This window comes from Atractosteus spatula, unplaced genomic scaffold (assembly GCF_055471065.1).
Source record: "Atractosteus spatula isolate fAtrSpa1 unplaced genomic scaffold, fAtrSpa1.hap1 Scaffold_120, whole genome shotgun sequence".
Classification (NCBI taxonomy): domain Eukaryota; kingdom Metazoa; phylum Chordata; class Actinopteri; order Semionotiformes; family Lepisosteidae; genus Atractosteus; species Atractosteus spatula.
Window position 1 is genome coordinate 81181 of NW_028296676.1, and position 21378 is coordinate 102558.

Genomic DNA, 21378 nt, shown 5'->3' on the forward strand with positions numbered 1-21378 from the left:
CAGGCATATTGATGAGCATCATTATCAGAAGAGATCTGATCTCCCTTGGGAGATGAAGTGACTGTAACTCTAATTAACCACTTTAAATTAGATTGTTGTGTTTCACTGCTTACAGCAAGACATGAAGAAGCAAAGGCAAAGATACTGTTCTTCTCACTACAGTACATTAACACTGCACTGAGAGAGAGGGGTTAATACAGACACACTGACTGACTGGACACTCCAGTACATTAACACTGCACTGAGAGAGAGGGGTTAATACAGACACACTGACTGGACACTCCAGTACATTAACACTGCACTGAGAGAGAGGGGTTCATACAGACACACTGACTGGACACTCCAGTACATTAACACTGCACTGAAAGAGAGGGGTTCATACAGACACACTGACTGGACACTCCAGTACATTAACACTGCACTGAGAGAGAGGGGTTAATACAGACACACTGACTGACTGGACACTCCAGTACATTAACACTGCACTGAGAGAGAGGGGTTCATACAGACACACTGACTGACTGGACACTCCAGTACATTAACACTGCACTGAGAGAGAGGGGTTCATACAGACACACTGACTGACTGGACACTCCAGTACATTAACACTGCACTGAGAGAGAGGGGTTCATACAGACACACTGACTGACTGGACACTCCAGTACATTAACACTGCACTGAGAGAGAGGGGTTCATACAGACACACTGACTGACTGGACACTCCAGTACATTAACACTGCACTGAGAGAGAGGGGTTAATACAGACACACTGACTGGACACTCCGGTACCTTAACACTGCACTGAGAGAGAGGGGTTAATACAGACACACTGACTGACTGGACACTCCAGTACATTAACACTGCACTGAGAGAGAGGGGTTCATACAGACACTGACTGACTGGACACTCCAGTACGTTAACACTGCACTGAGAGAGAGGGGTTAATACAGACACACTGACTGACTGGACACTCCAGTACATTAACACTGCACTGAGAGAGAGGGGTTCATACAGACACACTGACTGGACACTCCAGTACATTAACACTGCACTGAGAGAGAGGGGTTCATACAGACACACTGACTGGACACTCCAGTACATTAACACTGCACTGAGAGAGAGGGGTTCATACAGACACACTGACTGACTGGACACTCCAGTACATTAACACTGCACTGAGAGAGAGGGGTTCATACAGACACACTGACTGGACACTCCAGTACATTAACACTGCACTGAGAGAGAGGGGTTCATACAGACACACTGACTGACTGGACACTCCAGTACATTAACACTGCACTGAGAGAGAGGGGTTCATACAGACACACTGACTGACTGGACACTCCAGTACATTAACACTGCACTGAGAGAGAGGGGTTCATACAGACACACTGACTGACTGGACACTCCAGTACATTAACACTGCACTGAGAGAGAGGGGTTCATACAGACACACTGACTGACTGGACACTCCAGTACATTAACACTGCACTGAGAGAGAGGGGTTCATACAGACACACTGACTGGACACTCCAGTACATTAACACTGCACTGAGAGAGAGGGGTTAATACAGACACACTGACTGACTGGACACTCCAGTACATTAACACTGCACTGAGAGAGCTCTGACAGATGCCCATGACTCTCCTCCGCTGATCCTGTCTCTGCAGGAGCGAGCTGACATGTGGACACGTCTTCCTGTCCAGTCCAGGAGCTTGTCCTCGCAGGGCCGTTTGTCTTGAGGTGTAGCAGCCTCATCGCACCCGTGTTCACCCTGTGAGCTCCTCCTCTCCCTCACGGGGTTAAGTTGCTCTTTGTGCAGTCGGTGCTCAGGGATCGGATGTGCAGGAGTCAGCAGAGCTTGGCGTCTGGACACGGCTTGGCCCGCCACGCCACGCTCACACCTGCGTCCACACGCGCAGAGTCAGAGCGCTCGTATAAGAGGGACTGTCTGAGCCTTCGCCCGCTGTCTGTCTGAGAGACCCAGAGACACAGCTGAGACCGGTCACCTCCCGAAACACTGAGGGACACTGAAGGACAGAGACACAGCTGAGACCAGTCACCTCCTGAAACACAGAGGGACAGAGACACAGCTGAGACCGGTCACCTCCCGAAACACTGAGGGACAGAGACACAGCTGAGACCGGTCACCTCCTGAAACACAGAGGGACACTGAAGGACAGAGACACAGCTGAGACCGGTCACCTCCCGAAACACTGAGGGACACTGAAGGACAGAGACACAGCTGAGACCAGTCACCTCCTGAAACACAGAGGGACAGAGACACAGCTGAGACCTGTCACCTCCCGAAACACTGAGGGACAGAGACACAGCTGAGACCGGTCGCCTCCTGAAACACTGAGGGACACTGAGGGACAGAGACACAGCTGAGACCGGTCACCTCCTGAAACACAGAGGGACACTGAAGGACAGAGACACAGCTGAGACTGGTCACCTCCTGAAACACAGAGGGACAGAGACACAGCTGAGACCGGTCACCTCCTGAAACACAGAGGGACACTGAGGGGCAGAGACACAGCTGAGACCGGTCACCTCCTGAAACACAGAGGGACACTGAGGGACAGAGACACAGCTGAGACCGGTCACCTCCTGAAACACAGAGGGACACAGAGGGACAGAGACACAGCTGAGACCGGTCACCTCCTGAAACACAGAGGGACACTGAGGGACAGAGACACAGCTGAGACCAGTCACCTCCTGAAACACAGAGGGACAGAGACACAGCTGAGACCGGTCACCTCCTGAAACACAGAGGGACACTGAGGGACAGAGACACAGCTGAGACCGGTCACCTCCTGAAACACAGAGGGACAGAGACACAGCTGAGACCGGTCACCTCCTGAAACACAGAGGGACACTGAGGGGCAGAGGCACAGCTGAGACCGGTCACCTCCTGAAACACAGAGGGACAGAGACACAGGTGAGCTGGAGGTCAGTGTGTCCACTGCTCAGAGACTGGTCACTTCCTGAAACACAGAGGTACAGAGAGAGAGGGGTACAGAGAGAGGAGAGAGAGGGAGAGATAGGGGAGAGAGGAGAGAGACAAGGAGGAGAGAGGAGAGAGGAGAGAGGAGAGAGGAGAGAAGAAGGAGAGAGGAGAGGGAGAGGGAGAGGGAGAGGAGAGAGGAAGAGAGAGGAGAGAGAGGGCAGAGAGCTGATGGGAGTGACCCGTGTTTCCTCTCAGGTCATGGCCCTGCAGGACGTGCTCGGGTTCCAGGACACCCCCGCCTACCCGCGGTGGAACGCCCCCGCCTCCCTCTGCCTGGCCGTGGAGGAGTCCGGTCTGGGCCCCGGGGGCGGGGGCGGGGCGGGGGCGTGTCCCCTGCGGCTCTCCGTGCCCGCCCCCGCCCAGCCGGCCCCGCCCCGCCCCGCCCCCTTCCCGCTGGCGCACGGCACCACCACGCTGGGCTTCGTGTTCCGGGGCGGGGTGGTGGCGGCGGCGGACACGCGCTCCAGCTGCGGCGGGCTGGTGGCCTGCCCGGGCTCGCACAAGATCATCCCCGTGCACTCGCACCTGGTGGGCACCACCTCGGGCACCGGCGCCGACTGCATGCTCTGGAAGCGCGCGCTGGCCCGCGAGTGCCGCCTGTACCAGCTGCGGCACCGCCGGCGCCTGACCGTGGCCGGCACCGCCAAGCTGCTGGCCCTCATGCTGCACCCCTTCAAGGGCACGGAGGTGTGCGTGGCGGCCACGCTGTGCGGCTGGGACGGGGGCGGGGCGGCAGGGGCAGGGGGGCAGGAGGGCGGGGGTGCCGGGGCAGCAGTGACAGGGGGGCATGAGGGCGGGGGCGCCGGGGCTGCAGGGGCAGGGGGGCAGGAGGGCGGGGGCGCCGGGGCAGCAGTGACAGGGGGGCAGGAGGGCGGGGGCACCGGGGCTGCAGGGGCAGGGGGGCAGGAGGGCGGGGGCGCCGGGGCAGCAGGGGCAGTGACAGGGGGGCAGGAGGGAGGGTCCAGAGGGGCGGCGATGTCAGTGACAGGGGGGCAGGAGGGCAGGAGTGACAGGGCAACAGTGCCAGTGACAGGGGTCCAGGAGGGAGGCTCCAGAGGGGCAGTGAGAGGGAGGGCAGTGCCAGGGGTCCAGGAGGGAGGGTCCAGTGGGGCAGTGGGAGGGAGGGCAGTGCCAGGGGTCCAGGAGGGAGGCTCCAGAGGGGCAGTGGGAGGGAGCGCAGTGCCAGGGGGGCAGGAGGGAGGCTCCAGAGGGGCAGTGGGAGGGAGCGCAGTGCCAGGGGGGCAGGAGGGAGGGTCCAGAGGGGCAGTGGGAGGGAGGGCAGTGCCAGGGGTCCAGGAGGGAGGGTCCAGTGGGGCAGTGGGAGGGAGCGCAGTGCCAGGGGTCCAGGAGGGAGGGTCCAGTGGGCACTGTCCCGGCTCGGGCCCGGACCTGTGGTACGTGTACAGTGACGGGTCCCGCCTGCGGGGGACGCTGTTCTCCGTGGGCTCGGGCTCGCCATACGCCCTGTCGGTGTTGGACGGGGGGTACCGCTGGGGGATGGGCGTGGCAGAGGCCTGCGCGCTGGCCAGGAAGGCAGTGTACCACGCCACGCACCGCGACGCCTACTCCGGCAACTGCGTGGACCTGTACCACATCACCGCCAGCGGCTGGAGCAGGAGGGACCGAGAGGACCTGAAGGAGGAGTACTACAGAGAGAGAGAGAGGAGAGAGAGAGAGGAGAGAGAGAGAGGAGAGAGGAGACAGAGAGAGAAGATTGAGAGAGAAGATTGAGTGAGGAGATTGAGAGAGGAGAGAGGAGATTGAGAGAGGAGTAATACACAGAGAGAGAGGAGAGAGAGAGAGGGATGAGAGGACAGGGAGAGAGAGAGGAGAGAAAGAGAGGAGTAATACAGAGAGAAAGGAGATTGAGAGAGGAGTACAAGTGAGAGAGCAGAGAAGAGAGATAGAGATTGAACCGGGAGCGTTTGTTGTATTGGTGTCAGTATTGGGATGCCCTCCCTCAGGATATAGATGGGACCAGGAGCGATTGTTGTTTTGGTGTCAGTAGTGGGATGCTCCACCTCTGGATAGAGATTGAACCGGGAGCGTTTGTTGGATTGGTGTTAGTAGTGGGATGCCCCATCTCAGGATAGAGGTGGAACTGGAAGCGATTGTTGTTTTGGTGTCAGTAGTGGGATGCTCCACCTCTGGATAGAGATTGAACTGGAAGCGATTGTTGTTTTGACGTTAGTAGTGGGATGCCCCGTCTCGGTACAGAGATGGAACCGGGAGCGATTGTGGGATTGGTGTCCGTAGTGGGATAGAGATGGAACCTCGAACACAGTGGAACTACTGCTACCCAGCCAGAGCCAAAGCAGAGCAGCCGGGGGAGTGACGGACTGGCGTGCTGTAGGGACAGCTGCCTCGCGGCCAGTGCCCAGGAGGTCAAGCCGCGCACCGTTCTCCTGCCTCAGGAGCCAGAGACAACGAAGAGCACCTGGACCGACAGAGGTGCCATCCTGCGCCGCTCCCACGAGCCCCTGCTTCCGGAGCCCCGCCCTGGTGAGTCTGCACGGGGACGAGGCACCCCCACCGGCCGCAAAGCCGGGAGGGATCCCCACTGTCGGAGCCCTGAGGGCGTCCCCAGCAGGACCTGCTCTGTGAGCGGCACTCAGGCTGTTACTCTGTAACAGGACTGCAGATTGTAACTGCCTCATCAGCCATGCCAATACAGTCCACTGGATTTGACATTGGAGAGAGAGAGGAGAGAGAGGAGTGCTACTGAGAGAGAGGAGAGAGAGGAGTACTACTGAGAGAGACAGGAGAGAGAGGAGTACTACTGAGAGAGAGAGGAGAGAGAGAGAGGAGTACTGATGAGAAAGAGGAGAGAGAGGATTACTACTGAGAGAGGAGTACTACTGAGAGAGAGAGGAGAGAGAGAGGAGTACTGATGAGAGAGACAGGAGAGAGGGGAGTAGCACTGAGGGAGAAGAGAGAGAGAGGAATACTACGGCGAGAGAGGGGAGAGAGGAGTACTACTGAGAGTATCAAAGGCTCCCAAATACAAATCAATCAGACCAAAACACCATTTATGAAAAACTCGAAATTTTGTAATTGGCTGTCAAAGACAACCAGAACCCCTTAGACTCCCCGATCACTGAGCAGGAGCTACTGGACAAACTCCAGGCTCTCAGACCACGCAGAGCCTGTGGCCATGATGGAGTCAACAACGAGATGCTGAGACACAGCAGCCCAAAGTTGCAACAAGCCCTGCTCAATCTCAAACTCCTCAATCTCATCATGACAGCCGGATGTTTCCCTGAGGCCTGGAACCAAGGACTGATCACGCCCATCTATAAGAGTGGAGATAGACTCGATCCCAGCAACTACCGGGGCATCTGTGTGAACAGTAACCTGGGGAAGGTATTCTGCAGTATCCTGAACACACGAATACTGGCCTTCCTTACTGAACACAGTGTCCTGAGCAAGAGTCAGATTGGCTTCTTACCAGATCACCGCACATCTGATCACATTTACACCCTGATAGACAAACACGTCCACCAGAAACACAGGAAGAATTTTTGCCTGCTTTGTCGATTTCAAAAAAGCATTTGACTCGATTTGGCATGAGAGATTGTTTGACAAACTACTCCAAAGCGGCATAGGGGGCAAAGTGTACGACATCATTAAATCAATGTATTCAGAGAGCAAATGTGCATTGGAAACAAAAGGACTAAATTCTTCACCCAAGGCCGTGGGGTGAGACAGGGCTGCAGCCTGAGCCCAACACTGTTCAATATCTACAGTGGTGTGAAAAAGTGTTTGCCCCCTTCCTGATTTCTTATTTTTTTGCATGTTTGTCACACTGAAATGTTTCAGATCATCAAACAAATTGAAATATTAGACAAAGATAACACACGTAAACACAAAATGCAGTTTTTAAATGAAGGTTTTTATTATTAAGGGAAAAAAAAAATCCAAACCTACATGGCCCTGTGATAAAACGTGATTGCCCCCCCTGTTAAAACATAAATCAACTGTGGTTTATCACATCTTTGGAAAGCCGAGTTCAATTTCTCTAGCCACACCCAGGCCTGATTACTGCCACACCTGTTCTCAATCAAGAAATCACTTAAATAGGACCTGCCTGACAAAGTGAAGTACAGTGTAGACCAAAAGATCCTCAAAAGCTAGACATCATGCTGCGATCCAAAGAAATTCAGGAACAAATGAGAAACAGAGTAATTGAGATTTATCAGTCTGGAAAAGGTTATAAAGCCATTTCTAAAGCTTTGGGACTCCAGCGAACCACAGTGAGAGCCATTATCCACAAATGGCGAAAACATGGAACAGTGGTGAACCTTCCCAGGAGTGGCCGGCCAACCAAAATTACCCCAAGAGTGCAGCGACGACTCATCCAAGAGGTCACAAAAAACCCCACAACAACATCCAAAGAACTGCAGGCTTCACTTGCCTCAGTTAAGGTCAGTGTTCATGACTCCACCATAAGAAAGAGACTGGGCAAAAATGGCCTGCATGGCAGAGTTCCAAGACGAAAACCACTGCTGAGCAAAAAGAACATAAAGGCTCGTCTCAGTTTTGCCAGAAAACATCTTGATGATCCCCAAGACTTTTGGGAAAATACTCTGTGGACTGACGAGACAAAAGTTGAACTTTTTGGAAGGTGTGTGTCCCATTACATCTGGCGTAAAAGTAACACAGCATTTCAGAAAAGGAACATCATACCAACAGTAAAATATGGTGGCGGTAGTGTGATGGTCTGGGGCTGTTTTGCTGCTTCAGGACCTGGAAGACTTGCTGTGGTAAATGGAACCATGAATTCTGCTGTCTACCAAAAAATCCTGAAGGAGAATGTCCGGCCATCTGTTCGTGACCTCAAGCTGAAGCGCACTTGGGTTCTGCAGCAGGACAATGATCCAAAACACACCAGCAAGTCCACCTCTGAATGGCTTAAGAAAAACAAAATGAAGACTTTGGAGTGGCCTAGTCAAAGTCCTGACCTGAATCTGATTGAGATGTTGTGGCATGACCTTAAAAAAGCGGTTAAGGCTCAAAAACCCTCCAATGTGGCTGAATTACAACAGTTCTGCAAAGATGAGTGGGCCAAAATTCCTCCACAGCGCTGTAAAAGACTCATTGCCAGTTATCGCAAACGCTTGATTGCAGTTGTTGCTGCTAAGGGTGGTCCAACCAGTTATTAGGTTTAGGGGGCAATCACTTTTTCACACAGGGCCATGTAGGTTTGGATTTTTTTTTCCCTTAATAATAAAAACCTTCATTTAAAAACTGCATTTTGTGTTTACGTGTGTTATCTTTGTCTAATATTTCAATTTGTTTGATGATCTGAAACATTTCAGTGTGACAAACATAAACAAAAAATAAGAAATCAGGAAGGGGGCAAACACTTTTTCACACCACTGTATATCAACGAATGAGTAGGAATGTTGGAGCAGTCTGCAGCTCCTGGTCTCACACTACACGACACAGAAATCAAGTTCCTGCTCTACGCAGATGACCTGGTCCTGCTGTCGCCCACAGAACAGGGGCTGCAGCAGAACCTGGCCCTGCTGGAGCAGTACTGTCAGACCTGGGCACCGCCAGCCCATCTGGACCCAGAACAGGGGCTGCAGCAGAACCTGGCCCTGCTGGAGCAGTACTGTCACACCTGGGCGCCGCCAGCCCATCTGGACCAGACCAGAGTTATGGTTTTCCAGAAGAAAGCCAGACCTCAGGGAAACAGGTACAAATTCACACTGAACAACAACACATTGGAGCACACATCCAGCTACACACATCTCGGTCTCACCATCAGCTCTTCCGGGAGTGTTGACCTGGCAGTGAAGGCACTGAGGGAGAAGGCACTCAGGGCTTTCTACACAATAAGAAGGAGGCTCTTCAACATCAACCCACCAACAAGAATCTGGCTCCAAATATTTCAAAGTGTAATCCAACCCATTGCCCTGTACGGCAGTGAAGTGTGGGGTCCCCTCACAGACCAGGAGTACACTCAATGGGACAAACACCCCACAGAAACTCTGCACATGGAGATCTGTAGAAACATCCTCCGTGTGCAGAGAAAGACACCTAACAACGGGTGCAGGGCCGAATTAGGCCAGTAGCCACTATTGATAAACATACAGAACAGAATATTAAAGTATTGGCTACACCTAAAAAACAGCGACCAAAACTCCTACCACCACAAAGCCCTGCTGAGCCAAGAGCTGAGCCCAGAGAGGAGCCCCCTGAGCCAGCTGGTCCTGAGGCTCACTGACCTGGTCCACACCGACACCAGCCAGCCTCAGGACAGCACTGCTAGAATCAAGCACAGCACAGATCACACAGCCATATCTCACACACTGGGACACACACACAACACTACCTCACACACTGGGACACACACAGAGAGAGGAGCCCCCTGAGCCAGCTGGTCCTGAGGCTCACCGACCTGAGCCACACCGACACCAGCCAGCCTCAGGACAGCACTGCTAGAATCAAGCACAGCACAGATCACACAGCCATATCTCACACACTGGGACACACACACACAAACACAACATAAACTGGAATGCTACAGAACCCTAAACAGACAATACACACTAGCCAAATATTTGACCAAGATAAGAAACAACAAACAGAAACAGACCCTGACGAAGTACAGGCTCAGTGACCACAGCCTGGCCATAGAAACTGGGTGACACAGACAGACCTGGCTGCCCAGAGAGGACAGGCTCAGTGACCACAGCCTGGACACAGACACTGGACACAGACAGACTGGCTGCCCAGAGAGGACAGGCTCAGTGACCACAGCCTGGACACAGACACTGGACACAGACAGACCTGGCTGCCCAGAGAGGACAGGCTCAGTGACCACAGCCTGGACACAGACACTGGACACAGACAGACCTGGCTGTCCAGAGAGGACAGGCTGTGCTCCCACTGCCAGCGGGGAGAAATAGAGACAGAGGTGCACTTCCTACTGCACTGTGACAGATACTCTGGGATTAGAGAAACATTCTTCCCTAAACTCAGAAATCTAGTCCCAGAGTTCCCACACCTGCCAGAATCACAACGGGTCCCAATCCTACTGGGAGAGGGAGGAGGGAACTCAGTGGAACTGGCAGCCCAGTGTGTGATCTCCTGTCACAGCCTGAGGAACAGTGAGTCTGTCTCCCAATAATGCTCCAGCCGCCTACAGAATATGTCAATAATTTATAATATGTCTTTGTTGTAAATGTCTGTAATATGTCTGTAGATTTTATTTTACTTCTATTTTTGTTTTGTTTCATGTAAATATCATTACTTTCATTTGCTTTGGCAACACTGATTGTACCCATCGGTCATGCTAATAAAGCACCTTGAATTGAACTGAATTGAGAGGAGAGAGAGGGAGAGGGCGAGAGAAAAAGGAGAGAGAAAAGAGAGGGAGAGAGAGGGGGGGGGATGGAGAGGGGGGAGAGAAGGGGGAGATGGAGAGGGGAGAGAGGGGGGAGATGGAGAGAGGGGAGAGAGAGGGGAGAGGAGAGAGAGGTGGGAGAGGGGAGAGAGAGAGAAGAGAGGGGGGAGATGGAGAGAGAGAGAGGAGAGAGAGGGGGGAGGAGAGAGGGGGGGAGATGGCGAGGGGAGAGAGAGGAGAGAGGGGGGGAGATGGAGAGAGAGGAGGGGGGGGAGATGGAGAGAGAGGGGAGAGAGGGGGGGAGATGGAGAGAGAGGGGAGAGAGAGAGGAGGGGGGGAGATGGAGAGAGGAGAGAGAGAGGAGAGAGAGAAGGGGGGAGGAGAGAGAGAGGGGAGAGAGAGAGGAGGGGGGAGATGGAGAGAGGGGTTAAAGAGAGGTTAAGGAGAGGAACGGGAGAGATGGAGACACTGACAGACAGAGAGAGTGTCCTCTGTATGTGCATTAAATTGTCGGATTGCATGTTGTGCTCGGCGCAGGAAAGTGCAAACATCAGAGTCACAAGGCTGGCTTGTCGGGCGCTCTCAGATACTGCTGGAAACCCTTAATCACCTGCGATCGCAATCAGCCTCTTAATTTACACAGCGAATCGCTTAATGGGCTCAAACCCAAGCTAATAATTAAACTGTTTTTCCCTTTAAAAAAAGCCAGGCAGCGTATATAATTGTAGGCTAAAACAGGGATTAACCAAAATCAGAGGGAACGTGGCCGTTCTGATATTAATAAATCACAAAGCAATAAATGCGTCAGCCCAGGGAACACACTACTGAGGGAAAGCGAAGGGGGGGTAATCTAATGGAGCTGGAGGCGCCCTGAGCCAGCGAGCGTGACGAAGGATGTTCCCCTCTTTACTGCGGCCGAAGCCAAACCGATCGTTCTGGTTGCCCTCACTAACCATGGCGGAGGGGGCCTCACAGCGCCTCCAGTGACGTCCTTCCGGTTGGTCCTCCGGGCTGTTGCCAGGGTTTTGTGAAGCGGCGGGAGCACTTCCTTCCTTCCGCACCAGGAAAAAGAAACCGAGAAAATGGCGCTGGCGAGTGTGTTGCGCGGTGAGTCTGCGGATTTCAGTGCCTGCGATTACCGGCCGTTCACCTTCGGTTCGGGAACAGAGCGGACCGGGCTGGGGTTCGGGTCCACGCCGGGGGACGGGCTCAGTTTCCCGGTGAAGAACTCGCTCTGCCCCGAGGAGGAAGACGGGCCCGAGAGAAAGATCGAGTTCCTGCATGGGACGACCACTCTGGCCTTCAAGGTAAGTGCTGTGTCACTGACCCGGCACGGCCGAGCACAGCCCGGGCCGAACTCGCGTGGAAGGGGCAGGGGCCTCGGCGGTCACAGGGCCGAGCTGGAGAAATGGAGAAACATTTCATTTGTTTACATTTCGGACTGGTGTGTGTGAGAAATCCCGGAGTCCAGCCTGGACACAGACAGAGCTGGCTGTCCAGAGAGGACAGGCTCAGTGACCACAGCCTGGACACAGACAGACCTGACTGTCCAGAGAGGACAGGCTCAGTGACCACAGCCTGGACACAGAAACTGGACACAGACAGACCTGACTGTCCAGAGAGGACAGGTTCAGTGACCACAGCCTGGACACAGACACTGGACACAGACAGACCTGACTGTCCAGAGAGGACAGGTTCAGTGACCACAGCCTGGACACAGACAGACCTGACTGTCCAGAGAGGACAGGCTCAGTGACCACAGCCTGGACACAGACACTGGACACAGACAGACCTGACTGTCCAGAGAGGACAGGCTCAGTGACCACAGCCTGGACACAGACACTGGACACAGACAGACCTGACTGTCCAGAGAGGACAGGTTCAGTGACCACAGCCTGGACACAGACAGACCTGACTGTCCAGAGAGGACAGGCTCAGTGACCACAGCCTGGACACAGACAGACCTGACTGTCCAGAGAGGACAGGCTCAGTGACCACAGCCTGGACACAGAAACTGGACACAGACAGACCTGACTGTCCAGAGAGGACAGGTTCAGTGACCACAGCCTGGACACAGACACTGGACACAGACAGACCTGACTGTCCAGAGAGGACAGGCTCAGTGACCACAGCCTGGACACAGACACTGGACACAGACAGACCTGACTGTCCAGAGAGGACAGGCTCAGTGACCACAGCCTGGACACAGACACTGGACACAGACAGACCTGACTGTCCAGAGAGGACAGGCTCAGTGACCACAGCCTGGACACAGACAGATCTGACTGTCCAGAGAGGACCCTGGTCAGATACTCAGCTAGTGTGTATTGTCTGTTTAGGGTTCTGTAGCATTCCAGTTTATGTTGTGTTTGTGTGTGTGTGTGTCTCAGTGTGTGAGGTAGTGTTGTGTGTGTGTGAGATATTGCTGTGTGATCTGTGCTGTGCTTGATTCTAGCAGTGCTGTCCTGAGGCTGGCTGGTGTCGGTGTGGCTCAGGTCAGTGAGCCTCAGGACCAGCTGGCTCAGGGGGCTCCTCTCTCTGTGTGTGTCCCAGTGTGTGAGGTAGTGTTGTGTGTGTGTCCCAGTGTGTGAGATATTGCTGTGTGATCTGTGCTGTGCTGTGCTTGATTCTAGCAGTGCTGTCCTGAGGCTGGCTGGTGTTGGTGTGGCTCAGGTCGGTGAGCCTCAGGACCAGCTGGCTCAGGGGGCTCCTCTCTGGGCTCAGCTCTTGGCTCAGCAGGGCTTTGTGGTGGTAGGAGTTTTGGTCGCTGTTTTTTAGGTGTAGCCAATACTTTAATACTCTTTTCTGTATGTTTATCAGTAGTGGGTACTGGCCTAATTCGGCCCTGCACCCGTTGTTAGGAGTTTTTCTCTGCACACGGAGGATGTTTCTACAGATCTCCATGTGCAGAGTTTCTGTGGGGTGTTTGTCCCATTGAGTGTACTCCTGGTCTGTGAGGGGACCCCACACTTCACTGCCGTACAGGGCAATGGGTTGGATTACACTTTGAAATATTTGGAGCCAGATCCTTGTTGGTGGGTTGATGTTGAAGAGCCTCCTTCTTATTGTGTAGAAAGCCCTGAGTGCCTTCTCCCTCAGTGCCTTCACTGCCAGGTCAACACTCCCAGAAGAGCTGATGGTGAGACCGAGATGTGTGTAGCTGGATGTGTGCTCCAATGTGTTGTTGTTCAGTGTGAATTTGTACCTGTTTCCCTGAGGTCTGGCTTTCTTCTGGAAAACCATAACTCTGGTCTGGTCCAGATTGACTGTCAGCGCCCAGGTGTGACAGTACTGCTCCAGCAGGGCCAGGTTCTGCTGCAGCCCCTGCTCTGGGTCCAGATGGGCTGGCGGTGCCCAGGTGTGACAGTACTGCTCCAGCAGGGCCAGGTTCTGCTGCAGCCCCTGTTCTGGGTCCAGATTGACTGTCAGCGCCCAGGTGTGACAGTACTGCTCTAGCAGGGCCAGGTTCTGCTGCAGCCCCTGCTCTGGGTCCAGATGGGCTGGCGGGGCCCAGGTGTGACAGTACTGCTCCAGCAGGGCCAGGTTCTGCTGCAGCCCCTGCTCTGGGTCCAGATGGGCTGGCGGTGCCCAGGTGTGACAGTACTGCTGCAGTAGAGCCAGGTTCTGCTGCAGCCCCTGCTCTGGGTCCAGATGGGCTGGCGGTGCCCAGGTGTGACAGTACTGCTCCAGCAGGGCCAGGTTCTGCTGCAGCCCCTGCTCTGGGTCCAGATGGGCTGGCGGTGCCCAGGTGTGACAGTACTGCTCCAGCAGGGCCCGGCCGTGACGGTGCCGCTCCGGCAGGGCCCGGCTGTGGAGCAGGAACTTGACCTGCGTGTCCCTGTCGCCCTCAGTTCCAGCACGGCGTGATCGTGGCCGTGGACTCGCGCGCCACCGCCGGCTCCTACATCGCCTCGCAGACGGTGAAGAAGGTGATCGAGATCAACCCCTACCTGCTGGGCACCATGGCGGGCGGCGCGGCCGACTGCAGCTTCTGGGAGAGGCTGCTGGCGCGGCAGTGCCGCATCTACGAGCTCCGCAACAAGGAGCGCATCTCCGTGGCGGCCGCCTCCAAGCTGCTGGCCAACATGGTGTACCAGTACAAGGGCATGGGGCTGTCCATGGGCACCATGGTGTGCGGCTGGGACAAGAGAGGGCCAGGTAGACTCGCACCCAGTCAGTGTGTCTGTGTGAACCCCTCTCTCTCAGTGCAGTGTTAATGTACTGGAGTGTCCAGTCAGTGTGTCTGTATGAACCCCTCTCTCTCAGTGCAGTGTTAATGTACTGGAGTGTCCAGTCAGTGTGTCTGTATGAACCCCTCTCTCTCAGTGCAGTGTTAATGTACTGGAGTGTCCAGTCAGTCAGTGTGTCTGTATGAACCCCTCTCTCTCAGTGCAGTGTTAATGTACTGGAGTGTCCAGTCAGTGTGTCTGTATGAACCCCTCTCTCTCAGTGCAGTGTTCATGTACTGGAGTGTCCAGTCAGTCAGTGTGTCTGTATGAACCTCTCTCTCTCAGTGCAGTGTTAATGTACTGGAGTGTCCAGTCAGTGTGTCTGTATGAACCCCTCTCTCTCAGTGCAGTGTTAATGTACTGGAGTGTCCAGTCAGTGTGTCTGTATGAACCCCTCTCTCTCAGTGCAGTGTTAATGTACTGGAGTGTCCAGTCAGTCAGTGTGTCTGTATGAACCCCTCTCTCTCAGTGCAGTGTTAATGTACTGCAGTGTCCAGTCAGTCAGTGTGTCTGTATGAACCCCTCTCTCTCAGTGCAGTGTTAATGTACTGGAGTGTCCAGTCAGTCAGTGTGTCTGTATGAACCCCTCTCTCTCAGTGCAGTGTTAATGTACTGGAGTGTCCAGTCAGTGTGTCTGTATGAACCCCTCTCTCTCAGTGCAGTGTTAATGTACTGGAGTGTCCAGTCAGTCAGTGTGTCTGTATGAACCCCTCTCTCTCAGTGCAGTGTTAATGTACTGGAGTGTCCAGTCAGTCAGTGTGTCTGTATGAACCCCTCTCTCTCAGTGCAGTGTTAATGTACTGGAGTGTCCAGTCAGTCAGTGTGTCTGTATGAACCCCTCTCTCTCAGTGCAGTGTTAATGTACTGGAGTGTCCAGTCAGTCAGTGTGTCTGTATGAACCCCTCTCTCTCAGTGCAGTGTTAATGTACTGGAGTGTCCAGTCAGTGTGTCTGTATGAACCCCTCTCTCTCAGTGCAGTGTTAATGTACTGGAGTGTCCAGTCAGTGTGTCTGTATGAACCCCTCTCTCTCAGTGCAGTGTTAATGTACTGGAGTGTCCAGTCAGTGTGTCTGTATGAACCCCTCTCTCTCAGTGCAGTGTTAATGTACTGGAGTGTCCAGTCAGTCAGTGTGTCTGTATGAACCCCTCTCTCTCAGTGCAGTGTTAATGTACTGGAGTGTCCAGTCAGTGTGTCTGTATGAACCCCTCTCTCTCAGTGCAGTGTTCATGTACTGGAGTGTCCAGTCAGTCAGTGTGTCTGTATGAACCTCTCTCTCTCAGTGCAGTGTTAATGTACTGGAGTGTCCAGTCAGTGTGTCTGTATGAACCCCTCTCTCTCAGTGCAGTGTTAATGTACTGGAGTGTCCAGTCAGTGTGTCTGTATGAACCCCTCTCTCTCAGTGCAGTGTTAATGTACTGGAGTGTCCAGTCAGTCAGTGTGTCTGTATGAACCCCTCTCTCTCAGTGCAGTGTTAATGTACTGCAGTGTCCAGTCAGTCAGTGTGTCTGTATGAACCCCTCTCTCTCAGTGCAGTGTTAATGTACTGGAGTGTCCAGTCAGTCAGTGTGTCTGTATGAACCCCTCTCTCTCAGTGCAGTGTTAATGTACTGGAGTGTCCAGTCAGTGTGTCTGTATGAACCCCTCTCTCTCAGTGCAGTGTTAATGTACTGGAGTGTCCAGTCAGTCAGTGTGTCTGTATGAACCCCTCTCTCTCAGTGCAGTGTTAATGTACTGGAGTGTCCAGTCAGTCAGTGTGTCTGTATGAACCCCTCTCTCTCAGTGCAGTGTTAATGTACTGGAGTGTCCAGTCAGTCAGTGTGTCTGTATGAACCCCTCTCTCTCAGTGCAGTGTTAATGTACTGGAGTGTCCAGTCAGTCAGTGTGTCTGTATGAACCCCTCTCTCTCAGTGCAGTGTTAATGTACTGGAGTGTCCAGTCAGTGTGTCTGTATGAACCCCTCTCTCTCAGTGCAGTGTTAATGTACTGGAGTGTCCAGTCAGTGTGTCTGTATGAACCCCTCTCTCTCAGTGCAGTGTTAATGTACTGGAGTGTCCAGTCAGTGTGTCTGTATGAACCCCTCTCCCTCAGCACAGTGTTAATGTACTGGAGTGTCCAGTCAGTCAGTGTGTCTGTATGAACCCCTCTCTCTCAGTGCAGTGTTAATGTACTGGAGTGTCCAGTCAGTCAGTGTGTCTGTATGAACCCCTCTCTCTCAGTGCAGTGTTAATGTACTGGAGTGTCCAGTCAGTCAGTGTGTCTGTATGAACCCCTCTCTCTCTCAGTGCAGTGTTAATGTACTGGAGTGTCCAGTCAGTCAGTGTGTCTGTATTAACCCCTCTCTCTCAGTGCAGTGTTAATGTACTGGAGTGTCCAGTCAGTGTGTCTGTATGAACCCCTCTCTCTCAGTGCAGTGTTAATGTACTGGAGTGTCCAGTCAGTGTGTCTGTATGAACCCCTCTCTCTCAGTGCAGTGTTAATGTACTGGAGTGTCCAGTCAGTCAGTGTGTCTGTATGAACCCCTCTCTCTCAGTGCAGTGTTAATGTACTGGAGTGTCCAGTCAGTCAGTGTGTCTGTATGAACCCCCCTCTCTCAGTGCAGTGTTAATGTACTGGAGTGTCCAGTCAGTCAGTGTGTCTGTATTAACCCCTCTCTCTCAGTGCAGTGTTAATGTACTGGAGTGTCCAGTCAGTCAGTGTGTCTGTATGAACCCCTCTCTCTCAGTGCAGTGTTAATGTACTGGAGTGTCCAGTCAGTCAGTGTGTCTGTATGAACCCCCCTCTCTCAGTGCAGTGTTAATGTACTGGAGTGTCCAGTCAGTCAGTGTGTCTGTATGAACCCCTCTCTCTCAGTGCAGTGTTAATGTACTGGAGTGTCCAGTCAGTCAGTGTGTCTGTATGAACCCCTCTCTCTCAGTGCAGTGTTAATGTACTGGAGTGTCCAGTCAGTCAGTGTGTCTGTATTAACCCCTCTCTCTCAGTGCAGTGTTAATGTACTGGAGTGTCCAGTCAGTCAGTGTGTCTGTATGAACCCCTCTCTCTCAGTGCAGTGTTAATGTACTGGAGTGTCCAGTCAGTGTGTCTGTATGAACCCCTCTCTCTCAGTGCAGTGTTAATGTACTGGAGTGTCCAGTCAGTCAGTGTGTCTGTATGAACCCCTCTCTCTCAGTGCAGTGTTAATGTACTGGAGTGTCCAGTCAGTCAGTGTGTCTGTATGAACCCCTCTCTCTCAGTGCAGTGTTAATGTACTGGAGTGTCCAGTCAGTCAGGGTGTCTGTATGAACCCCTCTCTCTCAGTGCAGTGTTAATGTACTGGAGTGTCCAGTCAGTCAGTGTGTCTGTATTAACCCCTCTCTCTCAGTGCAGTGTTAATGTACTGGAGTGTCCAGTCAGTCAGTGTGTCTGTATGAACCCCTCTCTCTCAGTGCAGTGTTAATGTACTGGAGTGTCCAGTCAGTGTGTCTGTATGAACCCCTCTCTCTCAGTGCAGTGTTAATGTACTGGAGTGTCCAGTCAGTCAGTGTGTCTGTATGAACCCCTCTCTCTCAGTGCAGTGTTAATGTACTGGAGTGTCCAGTCAGTCAGTGTGTCTGTATGAACCCCTCTCTCTCAGTGCAGTGTTAATGTACTGGAGTGTCCAGTCAGTCAGGGTGTCTGTATGAACCCCTCTCTCTCAGTGCAGTGTTAATGTACTGGAGTGTCCAGTCAGTCAGTGTGTCTGTATGAACCCCTCTCTCTCAGTGCAGTGTTAATGTACTGGAGTGTCCAGTCAGTGTGTCTGTATGAACCCCTCTCTCTCAGTGCAGTGTTAATGTACTGGAGTGTCCAGTCAGTCAGGGTGTCTGTATTAACCCCTCTCTCTCAGCGCAGTGTTAATGTACTGGAGTGTCCAGTCAGTCAGTGTGTCTGTATTAACCCCTCTCTCTCAGTGCAGTGTTAATGTACTGGAGTGTCCAGTCAGTGTGTCTGTATGAACCCCTCTCTCTCAGTGCAGTGTTAATGTACTGGAGTGTCCAGTCAGTCAGTGTGTCTGTATGAACCCCTCTCTCTCAGTGCAGTGTTAATGTACTGGAGTGTCCAGTCAGTGTGTGTATTAGCTCTCTCTCTCAGTAGTGGTGATGCAGTGTCTCTCCTGGCTGCAGGGCTGTACTATGTGGACTCGGAGGGGAACAGGGTGTGTGGAGACGTCTTTGCCGTGGGCTCGGGCTCCATGTATGCGTACGGCGTGCTGGACCGCGGGCTTCGCCCGGACCTGAGCGTGGAGGAGGCGTGTGAGCTGGGCCGCCGCGCCATCTACCAGGCCACCTACCGCGACGCCTACAGCGGCGGCACAGTGCACCTGTACCGCGTGCACAGCGCCGGCTGGGAGCGCGTCAGCCAGAACGACGTGCTGGAGCTGCACCTGCAGTACCGGGACCAGGGGCTGTAGCGGCAGAGGGGCGCAGGTGAGGGAGTGACACAGGCTGAGGGGGTGTGACAGAGTGACACAGGCTGAGGGGAGTGACAGTGAAGCAGGGTGAGGGAGGTGACAATGACGCAGGGTGAGGGAGGTGACAGTGACGCAGGGTGAGGGAGTGATGCCGGGTGACAGTGACACAGGGTGAGGGAGTGATGCCGGGTGACAGTGACGCAGGGTGAGGGAGGTGACAGTGACACAGGGTGAGGGAGTGATGCCGGGTGACAGTGACGCGGGGTGAGGGAGGTGACAGTGACACAGGGTGAGGGAGTGATGCCGGGTGACAGTGACGCAGGGTGAGGGAGGTGACAGTGACACAGGGTGAGGGAGTGATGCCGGGTGACAATGACGCAGGGTGAGGGAGGTGACAGTGACACAGGGTGAGGGAGTGATGCCGGGTGACAGTGACGCGGGGTGAGGGAGGTGACAGTGACACAGGGTGAGGGAGTGATGCCGGGTGACAGTGAAGCAGGGTGAGGGAGGTGACAGTGACACAGGGTGAGGGAGTGATGCCGGGTGACAATGACGCAGGGTGAGGGAGGTGACAGTGACACAGGGTGAGGGAGTGATGCCGGGTGACAGTGACGCAGGGTGAGGGAGGTGACAGTGACACAGGGTGAGGGAGTGATGCCGGGTGACAATGACGCAGGGTGAGGGAGGTGACAGTGACACAGGGTGAGGGAGTGATGCTGGGTGACAGTGACGCAGGGTGAGGGAGGTGACAGTGACACAGGGTGAGGGAGTGATGCCGGGTGACAGTGACGCAGGGTGAGGGAGTGATGCCGGGTGACAGTGAAGCAGGGTGAGGGAGGTGACAGTGACACAGGGTGAGGGAGTGATGCCGGGTGACAGTGACGCGGGGTGAGGGAGGTGACAGTGACACAGGGTGAGGGAGTGATGCCGGGTGACAGTGACGCGGGGTGAGGGAGCTGACGGTGACGCAGGGTGAGGGAGTGATGCCGGGTGACAGTGACGGAGGGTGAGGGGAGAGTGCGACAGGCCCATGATTGTGGGGCAGTCCTCTTTGTTCTCCTGCGGGTTCCTGTTGCCGAGTGTCTGACCTCGTTCTCCTGCCCCTGAGCGGGGTGCAGCTCCCTCACTCCACCTGCGCAGACAGGGGTGGCGCTGTTTCCCAGTCTGTCCTCCTCACTGCTGCTCCCTGCTGTCCCAGAGGAGCTCCTCATCGCCGCTGTTGTTCACATGAATATTAATACACTAAGCTGCAGTGCTCTGCCGTGACTGTTAATTATTCATACTAGGCGCATTATCAAAAGTCATCTCTCTCTTTCTCTCTTTCTCCCTCGTGCTCGTTCACAAGGTGGATGTGCTCCAGGACTACCCTGTGTGTCGCATTAGAAATACAATAAAACTTTATTATTATCTTTCTGATTCTTGTTGTCATTGGCCTGCAGCTCCTCCGCTGTGCTGGTGGGGGCGCTGTGAACCCACGACCCTCAAGGCCTCCCTGTCTCAGGCCTCACTGCTGTGCTGGTGGTCGACCTCTGTGCTTTCTGCTCTCAGCAGGTGTGAGCCTGGCCAGTACCTGGATGGCAGACTCCTGGGAGAGGTGTTAGTGGGGCCAACAGGGGGCGCTCACCCTGAGGGCTGTGTGGGTCCTAACGCCCCAGTATAGTGACGGGGACACTAGACTGTAAACAAGGTGCCATCCTTCAGATGAGATGTAAACCTGAGGTCCTGTCTCTCTGTGGTCAGTAAAGACCCCAGGGTGTCTCTCAGAAAGAGTAGGGGTGTGACCCCAATGTCCTGGACAGACTCCCCCTGGTCTTTACCAGTCATGACCTCCTGATACCCCCCCTCTCTGAACTGGCCTCATCACTCTGCTCTCCTCCCCACTGAGAGCTGGAGCATCATCACACTGGGGGGGTGGAGGGGGTCCCCAGTACTGGACAGCGCTGGGAGAGGGGTGGAGGGTCCAGTAAGGCACTAGAGAAGGCAGGGCATTATTATCGCTGTTCTAAAAATGAGACGGGGCTTGCTGGAGCTCAACGCTATGAGTCTAGGCTCCCAGCAGCAGCTCTGATGTGACTGGGATGTCAGCACTGAACTCAGTCATGTGGCCCTGGTGTGAGGTTTGTCCCTGCGCTGCCCAAGGAAGCTCGTGTTCGGTCTGGAGTCTCCGACCCACTCAACACTTGGGGTGAGAACCACGCGCTGCCTCTCCGATGTTACATTGATGGCATGACTTCACCTCTTCCAGACAAGATCACTACTACCCCACACCCACCGGGGTATCTTCCTAGATAATCAACACGCTTCAGGCCAGACCTGCAGTCCAGAGCTGTGACTGTGCTGCCTGTCCAACTGCTCAT

The 21378-nt window shown here is 54.1% G+C and overlaps 2 protein-coding genes across 3 annotated transcripts; both read left to right on the plus strand.

Annotated features, from left to right (window-relative positions):
• The first annotated feature begins 3209 nt into the window (after window positions 1–3209).
• Window positions 3210–4742, plus strand: LOC148809731 (proteasome subunit beta type-11-like). The gene is made up of 2 exons (XM_088909219.1): window positions 3210–3771; window positions 4300–4742. The coding sequence occupies exons 1-2, from the start codon at window positions 3210–3212 to the stop codon at window positions 4740–4742; spliced, it is 1005 nt and encodes a 334-aa protein (XP_088765345.1).
• Window positions 4743–11364: 6622 nt separating this feature from the next.
• LOC148809732 (proteasome subunit beta type-5-like) lies at window positions 11365–20430 on the plus strand. 2 transcript variants are annotated; one of them, XR_016087243.1, is made up of 4 exons: window positions 11365–11672; window positions 14217–14523; window positions 18735–19142; window positions 19295–20430. XR_016087243.1 is itself a non-coding variant. In XM_088909223.1 (4 exons), the coding sequence occupies exons 1-3, from the start codon at window positions 11448–11450 to the stop codon at window positions 19019–19021; spliced, it is 819 nt and encodes a 272-aa protein (XP_088765349.1). In that variant the 5' UTR covers window positions 11365–11447; the 3' UTR covers window positions 19022–19037; window positions 20367–20430. The 2 variants fall into 2 exon arrangements, 1 of the variants encoding a protein (XP_088765349.1); XM_088909223.1 differs by having other exon boundaries at window positions 18735–19037; window positions 20367–20430.
• Window positions 20431–21378: the final 948 nt, after the last annotated feature.

Bases quoted from the DNA above. Each gene is read 5' to 3' on its own strand.
- LOC148809731 (XM_088909219.1), top strand. From the start codon at position 3,210: ATGGCCCTGCAGGACGTGCTCGGGTTCCAGGACACCCCCGCCTACCCG. The intron at 3,772-4,299 runs GTGCCGGGGCAG...GGGCAGTGCCAG, and splicing joins AGGGGGGCAGGAGGGCGGGG to GGGTCCAGGAGGGAGGGTCC.
- LOC148809732 (XM_088909223.1), top strand. From the start codon at position 11,448: ATGGCGCTGGCGAGTGTGTTGCGCGGTGAGTCTGCGGATTTCAGTGCC. The intron at 11,673-14,216 runs GTAAGTGCTGTG...TGTCGCCCTCAG, and splicing joins CGACCACTCTGGCCTTCAAG to TTCCAGCACGGCGTGATCGT. The intron at 14,524-18,734 runs GTAGACTCGCAC...TCCTGGCTGCAG, and splicing joins CTGGGACAAGAGAGGGCCAG to GGCTGTACTATGTGGACTCG.